The sequence below is a fragment of the Python bivittatus genome, unplaced genomic scaffold (genome assembly GCF_059951505.1).
Source record: "Python bivittatus isolate LINGU-HERP-01145 unplaced genomic scaffold, Pbiv_v1 ctg000700_np1212, whole genome shotgun sequence".
Lineage (NCBI taxonomy): Eukaryota > Metazoa > Chordata > Lepidosauria > Squamata > Pythonidae > Python > Python bivittatus.
This window is the reverse complement of record NW_028277098.1, coordinates 86,021,003-86,033,411: the sequence shown is the minus strand read 5'-3', so window position 1 is coordinate 86,033,411 and position 12,409 is coordinate 86,021,003. Positions and strand designations below refer to the sequence as shown.

At 39.7% G+C, this 12,409-nt stretch overlaps 1 protein-coding gene across 3 annotated transcripts in view; it reads right to left on the bottom strand.

The window, feature by feature from the left end:
- The window catches only part of SLC9A8 (solute carrier family 9 member A8), a 70,317-nt gene extending 58,144 nt beyond the window's left edge, over positions 1-12,173 (bottom strand). For 2 of the 3 annotated variants that reach the window (XM_088153438.1, XM_088153437.1), the window contains exons 1-2: positions 11,935-12,172; positions 8,085-8,263 (exon numbers count right to left, since the gene is read on the bottom strand). In XM_088153438.1, the coding sequence (XP_088009564.1) occupies positions 8,085-8,263; positions 11,935-11,948 (193 nt within the window). In that variant the 5' untranslated portion in view covers positions 11,949-12,172. Of the gene's footprint in view, positions 1-8,084; positions 8,264-11,934 lie in introns of all 3 variants that reach the window. The other variant, XM_088153439.1, reaches the window with a different exon arrangement.
- Positions 12,174-12,409: the final 236 nt, after the last annotated feature.

Genomic DNA, 12,409 nt, shown 5'->3' with positions numbered 1-12,409 from the left:
TACTAGAATCATTGCAGGATTGAAGATGGGTTCAGATGACTTCTCCAAACCAGCACAGGAGTGTTTCAAAAGAAAACATACTTGGTTTTTCCCTAGAATAATTCCCACACTTCAAAAGATCAAGCATTGTTAAAATAGAAACTGTAATCCAACACATCCAGAGTGTACCAGGTTGTGATGGTATAAACAATCATTCAACCTGACAACCAGATTTTCAAGAAAAACAAGGCTTACAAGTTAACTGTGTTTGTAAAAACACAATCAGATATAGTAATGGAAAGCAAAAGCAAGATAATACATACAGACTAGTATAAATATATCTTACATACAGAATTATCCAGTTCACAGAAAGGCAAATTTAATCAAGCAAAAATATCAAAGAAAAGAAAAAAACCCTCTGATGCTATGAAAATCTAGTGAAAAAAAGTGCTAAAATATTTCCTCTCATTATTAGAGAAACATTTCTCTATTATCTTGTTAGTAATATACAACCTTGTTATTTTCATACTTGAGGCTCTCAAAAACTCAGAACCAGACTTTAATGGATTTACAGTGGGGCAAAAAAGTATTTAGTCAGCCACCAATTGTGCAAGTTCTCCCACTTAAAAAGATGAGAGGGCCTGTAATTTTCATCATAGGTATACCTCAACTATGAGAGACAAAATGGGGGAAAAAATCCAGAAAAATCACATTGTCTGATTTTTAAAGAATTTATTTGCAAATCATGGTGGAAAATAAGTATTTGGTCAATATCAAAAGTTCATCTCAATACTTTGTTATATATCCTTTGTTGGCAATGACAGAGGTCAAACATTTTCTGTAAGTCTTCACAAGGTTTTCACACACTGTTGCTGGGATTTTGGCCCATTCCTCCATGCAGATCTCCTCTAGAGCAGTGATGTTTTGGAGCTGTCGCTGGGCAACACAGACTTTCAACTCCCTCCAAAGGTTTTCCATGGGGTTGAGATCTGGAGACTGGCTAGGCCACTCCAGGACCTTGAAATACTTCTTACGAAGCCACTCCTTCGTTGCCCGGGTGGTATGTTTGGGATCATTGTCATGCTGAAAGACCCAGCCACATTTCATCTTCAATGCCCTTGCTGATGGAAGGAGGTGTTCACTCAAAATCTCACGATACATGGCCCCATTCATTCTTTCCTTTACACGGATCAGTCGTCCTGGTCCCTTTGCAGAAAAACAGCCCCAAAGCATGATGTTTCCACCCCCATGCTTCACAGTAGGTATGGTGTTCTTTGGATGCAACTCAGCATTCTCTCTCCTCCAAACACAACGAGTTGAGTTTAGACCAAAACATTCTACTTTGGTTTCATCTGACCATATGACATTCTCTCAATCCTCTTCTGGATCATCCAAATGCTCTCTAGCAAACTTCAGACAGGCCCAGACATGTACTGGCTTAAGCAGGGGGACACATCTGGCACTGCAGGATTTGAGTCCCTGGTGGCATAGTGTGTTACCGATGGTAGCCTTTGTTACTTTGGTCCCAGCTCTCTGCAGGTCATTCACTAGGTCCCCCCGTGTGGTTCTGGGATTTTTGCTCACCATTCTTGTGATCATTTTGACCCCACAGGGTGAGATCCTGCATGGAGCCCCAGATCAAGGGAGATTATCAGTGGTCTTATATGTCTTCCATTTTCTAATTATTGCTCCCACAGTTGATTTCTTCACACCAAGCTGCTTGCCTATTGCAGATTCAGTCTTCCCAGCCTGGTGCAGGTCTACAATTTCGTTTCTGGTGTCCTTCGACAGCTCCTTGGTCTTGGCCATAGTGGAGTTTGGAGTGTGACTGTTTGAGGTTGTGGACAGGTGTCTTTTATACTGATAACAAGGTCAAACAGGTGCCATTACTACAGGTAACGAGTGGAGGACAGAGGAGCCTCTTAAAGAAGTAGTTACAGGTCTGTGAGACCCAGACATCTTGCTTGTTTGTAGATGACCTACTTATTTTCCACCATGATTTGCAAATAAATTCTTTAAAAATCAGACAATGTGATTTTCTAGATTTTTTTTCTCATTTTATCTCTCATAGTTGAGGTATACCTATGATGAAAATTACAGGCCTCTCATCTTTTTAAGTGGGAGAACTTGCACAATTGGTGGCTGACTAAATACTTTTTTGCCCCACTGTACTTTAATGGATCTGTAAAATCATTCCTGGCAACAATTTTTCTATGACAAAAATGCTGGATTACACAGCTGCATATTATGGAGAGGCTCACTCTTCAATACTAGGCATGTTTACTCAAAATGAAGTCACTTTCAGTTCAGTGGGGAAGCAGGCATAGAAATGAAATTAGATAATTCTCAGACTGAAAGTTCAAGGAAAAGTAAAATAAACATGCCTTCGCTTTCTGAGTGCAATGAAGGTGCAACACCCTTTAATTTTAAGATTGGAATTGAGGAAGTAATTGCAGAGTTTAATCAAGTAAAAACTATAGTTAGGTGCCCACATTACACACTGTAATGCAAAGGTCTTTTGAGTTTTAATTGTTTTTTTGTGCATCCCTCTATGTGGATGGAAATTTATATCATTCTTTAGAAATGTTATTGTTAAGGGAACTGGTTGAACAATATTAGAACAGGCTCAAGAAAAGGATGAAGCAATTCTCTTTTAAAATTAAATCAGTAAACTACATGAATCTGTAGTGCTGATTTGGTGGTATGGGCTACATACAGTTCTCCATGTTTTTGTAACAGAATTTCTATGAACTATTACTGTATACTGGGAGTTCCTGCATGTTTTGTTTTCTAGAAGCTACCGTAAACATATAGAATATCAGTGTAAATATACATATGTACAGAAGACAAAGTAACCTTCTTCTGGGAGAGATGATGCTCACGTCATTCACAGTGGCAGTGAGCCTGTTCTAATATTGTTCAACCAGTTCCCTTAACAATAACATTTCTAAAGAATGATATAAATTTCCATCCACATAGAGGGATGCACAAAAAAACAATTAAAACTCAAAAGACCTTTGCATTACATTTATATTCTTATAAGGATCTTTCTTGTTAGAACACATAAGCTGTGATTAATCAAACACAGGAGAAAGTGTTAAAAATATATGCTTATTGAAACTCATATTCTGTATACTAAGAACATGAAACAGAAGCCCCAACAGGCTCTCAGAGATTCTTAGTGACCTAACTCTGTCTCATAAAAATTATTAGACTATCTTCAGAATACTTTTAAAATGTAAGAACTGCTGAAAATGCTGTAATCAATTAATGGCCATTCCTCAATAGCTTTTCCAGGTGTATTTTGTTGGCATCACGAAAGGTTCTTGTCATTAAAGTTCCTCCCCTAACAGTTGTTGTTGCTGCTGCTATTGTTATTATTGTTGTTGGTCGCACAGTCAGCCAGATGTTCAGACTCTATTTGGCATTTTTATCCTCCTACCCAGTCCTTCCCAAGGACCTGGGATAGGCAGATGTTGTTTGATGGTGTTAAATCGCAGGATGTAAACTGTTCTAAGTAAAGTTGCCTTTTGCAATTGACTGATGGTGATTTTGTCAATGCCGATGGTCTTCAAGTGGTGCTCCAGATGTTTTGGGATTGCACCCAAGGCACCTATTACTGTTGGTACTATCTTTGCTTTCTTTTGCCACAGTCATCCTACTTCTATTTGCAGGTCTTTATATTTTGTGATTTTCTCCAGTTCTTTCTCTTCTATGGTATTTCTTGCAGCTATTCCAATGCACCATTGTTGCTATTTTGTCATGCCGTTGTTTGTAGCCAGTCTGTGATCTTCTTGCAGCAGCTAACTAGGTGGTCCTCTGCAAAGAAGCTGTCTGTTCTGTTTTCTCAATTCTGGTTTTATATGCATTTGTTCTTAAGGCTTGATCTTGTGCAGCCAGAATTAGCCCGTCTCTTTCTTCAACTTTCCTGCTCTTAGCCACTGCCTGGTGTTGTTGTTATCAGCTTTGCCTGCTACATTTGTGTGTGTGTGTGTGTGTGTACTGGCCATGTAATACTTTGCCTTGCCATGTCTCTTTTCTACTCTTCATCTGGTCTTTGTTGTAGACCAGTTTGGTCTCTTCAGTAAGCCTTCATGGTATACTAGCTTCAGTGCATCTTCTTCACTGTCCTTCAAATATTCTTCTAATACCTTTTGCAACATTCCACACTCACCTATGCTCCTTGGAAGTAGAATCTGTCAACATCGCTGTGTGGATGAAGGGCATGTCATTGTCATTATGTTCTGGTCTTCCTATCCAGGGCTTCTAGTTCTGCTTGAGTCCAGTCCACTATTCCATCTGTGTATCTGGAAATGCCCAGGTGTTAATTGCCTTGATGATATTTCCTCCACTGAGTTTGGACTTTAAGATCTTCTTCACTCTCATGATGTATTCACTATTAACCTTTTCTTGACTTCAATGTGCTTGACGTTGTCAGCTTAAAGGATGCTCAGGTATTTGTAGTGATCTTCTTCATCCAGACTGTTGATGTTATTTCCACAGGCATCTTGATTCCTTCCATTTCCACTGTTTTTCCCCTGTTGATAGTCAGGGTGGCACATTTGTCTGGTCCAAACTCCACTGCAATATTTTGGCTGTATATTCGGACAGTGTTGAGCAGCAATTCCATTCCAGATGGTGTTTTTCCATACAGCTTCAGATCATCCATGTAAAGGAGGTGAGATAATCTGGCAGATGTTTTTGATGTTTAATAACCATGGCCTGACTTGTTCAGTATTGTTGACAGAGGAATCAATGCAATGACAAACAGGAGTGGTGATAGTGAATCTCCTTGAAAGATTCCTCTCTTGATATTAACCTCTCCCAGTCTATCACCATTGACCAGCAACTGTGTCTTCCATTGTGCCATTGATTTTTGCACAAAGCTTCTGATGTTTCTACTGATTCCTGTTATTGCTAGGCACTTGATTATCCAATCTTGTTGCATGGAGTTGAATGCCTTCTTGTAATCAATCCAAGCTACATTCCAGTTGGTCTTCCTTCTCTTGCAGTTTTCCAAAATCATCTTGTCAATTAGGAGCTGATCTTTTGTTCTGCTGCTGTTTGGGCGGTTTCCTTTTTGCTCAGATGGAAAAAGCTTGTTTTCAACTAGATGATGTTGGACTGTATCAGCTACCACATCAGTTAGCAGTTTGAAAGTTGTTGGCAAGCAGGTAATTGGCCTGTAGTTGCCTGGTGCTGCCCCTTTTGCTGGATCTTTCATTATCAGGTAGGTTTTGCCAGATGTTAACCAATCTTCAATTTCACCTCCCTGCAGTATGTTGTTAAACTGCTTGGCAATGAGTGGATGCAGAGCAGTCAAACGTTTCAACCAAAAACCATGCAGTTCATCTTCACCTGGTACTGACCAATTCTTGATCTTCTTTGCCCTTTTCTCCACCATTTCTGCTGTTATTACAAGTTCTTTCATTTCAGCTTCTTTTTTATTCTTATCCACTTCCTCTATCGAAGCTGCATTCTTGTTGTATTTCTTTGGGTTGTCCCATAGCTGTGCCCAGAACTTCACTGTTTCTTCTTTGTCAGGTGTTGACTGGTTCATTGCAGTCTCTGCATTGATGGATTGGTAGAAACATTTCTGATTCAGCTGAAATTGGAGATTCTGCCTGTAGTGTGCAATTCAAGCTTTGTATCTGCTGATCTTCTTGGCTATGGCTGTTATTTGCTGATTATTTCCAGTGCTTCCTTGATCTTCCTTGTTTCTAAGTGATATTTCTTGATCAGCTATTCTTGGGCCTTTTGGTTTTTCAACTTCTTTTCTTTCATCTGTTCTAGCTTGCTTGCATCTGATCTTAGCATGCTGATCTTATTTTTCAGCCTGATCTTCCATTTTGGTGGTGCACTGTGTGGCTTTTTTTCTTGTTTGTTAATTTTGCATCCAAGGTATTCAGTTATAACTGCAGCCATGCTGTACATCAGTTGGTTTGTTTCTTACAGTGATCTGGTGCTTATATTTGATATTACAGTATTGGCATCGTTTAATACTTGTGCCAGCTGTTTCTTTGTAACAAGCTTCAATGCAGGCAAACTTATTCTGTTGTTTTTGTGCTCTTCTAGTTGCTCAGTTATTCTTTGTTTAATGTCTCTTGCTTTTTTGTAACAGGGCTTTGTTCGTTCTGAGGAGAAGGCTCCTCTGTCTGAGCTACTTCTGGCAAAGCTTCGATTTCTTTGCCCTGGGTAGACCTTTGCAGTTCTTCCAATTCTACTTCTGTGAATACTTTATTTCATGTTATAAATCAACGTTGATCTGCTAGCCTTTGTTCTGTTCTTTCTGATTCTGGATGTTGTTCTTTCCAGAAGTGGTGTATTCTTTTCAGATATCCTCTTCTCATTGGACTTGATTTGTAATAGCAGATCATTATTTCTTTGTTTTCAGTCTTTGTATATTTGCAATGGGTAAACAACTTTTCTTCCAGTAGTTCTGCAGCTGCTGGCCCTGGTTCCTCAGCCAACAGTCCTGAGTCCTGTAGCTCACTTGTCACTAGATGTCCAGAGACTAGAACACCTAGCACAGTCCTTGTTGACCCGTACAATGACTGATCCAGTATAGGTTTCTATAAATTACATCTCACCATATTGTTTATGGGAGAGACACTCTTCGTCTGGCTCCTCTGATGAGACCTGCCCAGTATGGTTGAACCTCTGGCATAGCTTTCATCTTCCTCAGAGCATGGAAGCCCCACAACCATGTCAAGATATTATTATTATTATTACCCCACCTTTTTTCTTTGAAAATTGGTAAGGTACAGTTAGGAACAAAATGACCCCAATAGTAATATACTGTTTACTATCTTTATTCTAATTAAAATTTCATCAGTATAATTTTCTATCTTGACAAGGAAAATCCTCATTTAAGCAGACAAACAATGAAACTCCAAGATAAATGAGAATGTCTTTCTAAATTACCACTCTACGCATACAATCCACAAAGTAACCTGTAAATTGGCCGATATAAAGCTTTGGCTAGAGATAACCTGCTATTCCCAGGAATCAAGCTATTGGATTATTTGTTTTATCTTATCCTGGGTATAGTCATTCATCTGATACACACATACTGTTAAGGTATGGTTTATTTAAACATGAGGTTGCTGAATAAATCACAATTGGCTGAATCTACTAAAAACTAATCAATGATTTACAGATTTTATACAACATGGCTGAGCCAAAAGTATGAACCCAGCCTTTGACTGCATTTATGCATTATTTTTCATCTTAAAACATTTACATTTTCATGATTTGTATATGGCCATCAGCTACTCTTATGTGCAGCCATAGTGGTTTGCTAAATGGTTAGAGCAGCCAAAGTAGCACAGGTTGCATTTAGTTAAATGTGCTGTTCAACACATGATGATGCTATTTCCAAAAGGTTTAACCTCAGCATAATATACTGAGACCTATGGGTACACACAGTGGTTCAAGGTAGACCAGATCAAGCATCTATAAACATTTAGCAAACTATAGATGATATTTGCCAACATCTCCTGGATGGAAATTTGACCCATTAAACAAGGGATGGATCACCCACAAGCTACATGTGATTTCTGGATTGCTTTTTTGCAGTTATTCCTATCCCATTCTGACAGCACAAATGAAGACTAACAGTACAGTTTTCTATCATTTTTAGGAGGGAAACAGAAACTCTTAGAAAAATGTTGCAGTCCCCAACTGCCCTCCCCCCGCAAAAAAGTTGTCTGGAAACTTATGGGTATACTTATTCATATGACATAATCCTATCTAATTCAAACCATTATCATAATGAGTAACAAACCACGCACAGACCAGAAGCGTAGCCTCTGATAAGTAAAACATTTTCTGCCCCCGCTCTAACCATGTGAAATTTTATATCCCCACTATTTTCTTTATATGCATAAGTAAAAAGGTATGCAAATTTTAATTTTGAAAGAGGAAAGCTAACGTTTCCATCTGCCTCCTTCTACTTTGGAAACTTTAAAAAAGAGAAAGGAAAACCTCTTCCATTCCACTTTTTCTCAACACTAACAATACAGGTCAGAAACCATAACTGGAATTGTATTTCACGGCCTTCATCTTTCCATGATTGCTATCAAAAGTAATTAATAAGGGATTACCTAGTACAAGAAGACTAAAGAATATAGTCATGCCACTCGACTGTTCTTCTTGTTGAGCCTGGACACCAGTTTGCACTGGAAGGATTGGTTTGGCAGGTGTAGGAAGCACCAGTTTCGTGGTGAGGGCCAGGGTGGTATGAAGGGTGAAATTGAATACATCATGGGTCACATTTGAGAAGCTGTAAGAGAATGCAAACCCAGGTCAGACTGAGTAGAAACTGACTAAAAATAAGAACAATGTCTAAAACACAGAACTTAGAAAAACGATTATTTGAGAAACAGCTGCCTAACTTTCAACCTGTCTGAAAAGAGATCTCCTTAATTATAGGCCTTGCATAGTTGCAATGTAAATACTGTGACTCCAAAACCTCTTGGAAAAATATTGCAGTGAAATGATTGTAAGAACTGTATGTAAAGAGTATATGAAGGAACATTTTCTGCTTTATTAAGAGTAAAGGCATCAAAGCAAAACAGAAATAAATATAAGCATAAGAGACCTACAAGTACATAACCCAGAAGAAACAAAGAGTATCTAAGAGACTGAACTTCTTCAGAAGGAATGGATGGGTGCATATTATACTAACATTCTCAATTATCAGTTAATAGGTGTGGGATAGTTATTAGGGCTGTGCACACTTCAAAACTGATTTGGAAGAAATATTGGACTTCACACAAGCACACAGCATCTCTCTGCTATTTGTTAAAACAGCCCCATTAATGAACTTTAATGAATTGACTCCTTAAATCAGAGCTGCCTTTGTTCAGCTCATTCAGAAGCCTGAAAATAGATCATTTGCTTTACTGAATAACAGAGAGGTACTGTGCTCATGAGAAAACCAAAGCACTTATTCCAAACCACCTTTAAAGTGTATACTGTACAGCTATAATAATTATCAGCTATTATGGATCTCCAAGGGACAGAGGGTCTACTCAGATGTAGTGAGAATTTAGCACAGGACCAAGCATACCTCAAAACCCAAAAGATAATCAAGAGAATATAGTCATATTTAGACAATTCTAAGTCTAGCTCGTAATAGCCTTTGTTTTGTTCAGGTCTTCTTCCCAGCTACAGTTCTGTATTCTCATTAACTCCTTTGCTCCCATGCTGGCAAAAAGGCAAGGATGGTGCATATTCATATGTTTGAAGTAACATCCAGTGGGTTTCTGAGTTTTGCATTCTGTACATGATGCAGAAAATACTGCTAATTCACAATATACTCATGCTAATATATTGAAGAACACAGGAAAGAGTAACTGAGTTAGATATGCCCTTGCCCACTCCTCTTGTATAATGTGATAACGTGCAGTGGAACTATACAGCTAAGGCCACTATCATACAACTTCAGCTATAAGATATTTGGATTTGTGCTGAGCATCTCATAACACACTTCTAATTCTTGGTGAGAAAGGACAAGAGTGATGACCTTTGCCTCAGATTTCAGCAAGATACTTAGAGAACTGTTGGTTTGTCTTACAGAACCAAATGTTTTTCTCTGTGAGACCATTAGAGGTCTTGTCTCATGTCTAAAGCAACTAGGTCTTAGATTAGGTACTGTGTAGTGTGCTCTATTACAAGGCTGATGAAATGTGTGATACTGTTTGATTTCAATTCCCATCAACCTTGGCCACCATGATGATTTTTGAGGCATAGCAGCAATGTAATTCAGCAATATCTGACAGAGTGCAAACAAGAAAGGAGAATCATCTAATTGCAGGAAGACCATATGAAAATGTTTTCATTGCTTTTCATGAGATACAGTAGAGATGAGAACAGATGTCTTAGCCACATCAGTAAGAGTGGGCAACAGAGATGACAAATATATGATGGTACTTCTATTGACACATGATGCTGCAACTATTCATTCAAAGGATAACAGGAAATATTCAAGGTGGGGGATATTTGAAATATTGAAATATTGTTTCTTCATATACAACAAAAATAGAAATGCACAAAGACCCAAAATGATGATGTTCAAGAGTGAAGGGCTTTATCACAATGTATTAGATTAAGAGTAAACATGGAAAATGTTCATTGTGATCTACCATCCAAAAGAGATGAGAACAAGTCTAACTGCACTTGTTAATCTACATCCCCCTCTAAACATGGTGAATCATCTATTCTTTTTTATTTCATGTCCTCTTCTAACCCTGAGGATAGTCTGGTTTTTAGTGTTAGCACTGCAGTGAATATAAGAATGGCATATTCTTGAACCTCTCCATAAAGACTTATCTCCATAGAAAGGCTGCTTGCTTTAGCATGGTTTGAATAAAGTACAGTTGGCAGAGTTCTCACAACACAAGCAAATCACATTTTGACTCAATACAGTGTATGAGGCCAATCATAGTTTTGGGGACAGTCAGTAAATGAACAAAGTGTTGATTTGGACTCAAGGCACTAAGGTCAAAACTATCCTAAGATTAGACAGCCTAAAACTCAGGATAACTAATGTATGAACTATTTCATTTTATTCATTCAATCTTGAAAACAGTGTATTGGGGGATAGACAACGTAGATATTTTGGAAAACAACTCCCCAAACCAGTAGCAAATATCTTTTCAACCAAAAGATATCGAGGAGTCCAGATTGCCTACCCTTATTTTACTGATCTTTCTTTGTTTTTGTCTTTAACTCATTCTTGACTCCTGGCAATTGCCTGGACAAGCCCCTGTAGTTTTCTTGGCAACATTTTGCAGAGTGGCCTGCCATTGCCTTCTTCTTAGGGCTGAGAGTATCTTGTCCAAGGTCACCCAGCTGACTTTGTGCCCAAGGCAAGACTAAAATACACAGTCTCCCAATTTCTAGCCTGATGCCTTAACCACTACACCAAACTAACTTTCTGTTTAGATCCACAGACTAATAAATATATTATCTTCTGTGCAAAAAGATAGCAGTTATATTTATATGTAAAGTCTTACTTGGGAAAAGAAGTGAACATTCTTTCAGTTCTATAATAGCTTTGTTATCCCTAACATGGACAAATTCAGCATAAAAATACCCAAGTATTTTTGAACAATAAAAAGGGGAAAATCCTATATAAGACCAATTGTGTTTGTGTGTGATTTTGCAGTAATGCAAAGTTTGAAGTAATGCTGTAAGTCTTGCACCGATATCCAATAAGCAAAGAAGGGTGATATTCTTTTAATTATCATTACAAATTTGTAAGTTTTCTTCTCATGACCAGGCAATACATTTTTGCTCTTCCACTTAGGCTGCTCTGCTTACAAATAACTACCATGTTCAGAATACATATGTTTAAAGAACACCAATAGTTTAACTTCTACATTTCCTGGGAATTGTCTGAAATCCTGTGAGGGCTGAGAGAGGTGACTTAGTTAGGTTTCTACATCCAACACTGAAGACACCTTTGAACTTCTCGTTTACATCTGCAGGAGATGGGACAGCAGCATCCCTCCCAGCCTTCCCCGATCAGGAGTCCTCCAGATGTGCTCCACTCCGACTCTACCTGCCAGCCCAGCAGCGACAGGTGAGGATGGCAGGACTCGTATTCCAACACACCAAAGAAGACACCTGCTGGAAAGGCCAGGATGGCGGGGGGGGGGGATCGTAACCCAACACACCTGGAGAGCCCCAGGTTGGAACGACCATATTGAACGACTGTTCTCTGGGATGCTGCAGTCCAAGTCAGCGCGACCGCACAGGAAGAGCCTCGAATTCAGGTTTCTCTCACGCTCTTCCAGGCTGCTGGTGGGGTGAAGGTCTCGCATTTCTTCTATGCGGCCCTTCGCCCACCCAAAACCTGGTACCGCCGACCCCCTCAGCCCCAGACAGGAATACCCACCTCCTCGCCTCTTCCCCCACGCCCGGAGCCCTTAAAGAGAAACCACTCACTCCGTTTGCGCCATTGGCTCGCTGCTTCAAATCTTAACGGGGGAGAGAATATATTACTTCTTTCCTCCTCCCCCTCCCCCGCATCATAGAGCGTTAGAACTAAACTATCCGCAGGCGACTTCCGGGTTCTTGTTTGCGACGCTCTAGAATCGGCATGACGCGCCTCTATGGCAAGCAAGACCCAGGGTAGAACCGGAGTGGGAATCGCGGGTTAGCGCGTGCTCTTTCTGGGCCATAACGTCATTGTCGCGTAGTTGGGACGTTACGTCATGGCCGAGACTTCCAGATCCGGCTTCGTGGGAGAGCGCGTCATTTCTCCAGCTGTGTCTGGAATCGCTCCAGAGGCTTCCAAGCAGTACCACCCACCTGCTGCTCTGGGACAGCCGCTGTGCTGGCTTTTGACTCTCGGTGTGGAAAGAGCGAAACCTTGAGAAATCAGTCAGGCATGATATAGGGCTAACCTAACCATGGCATA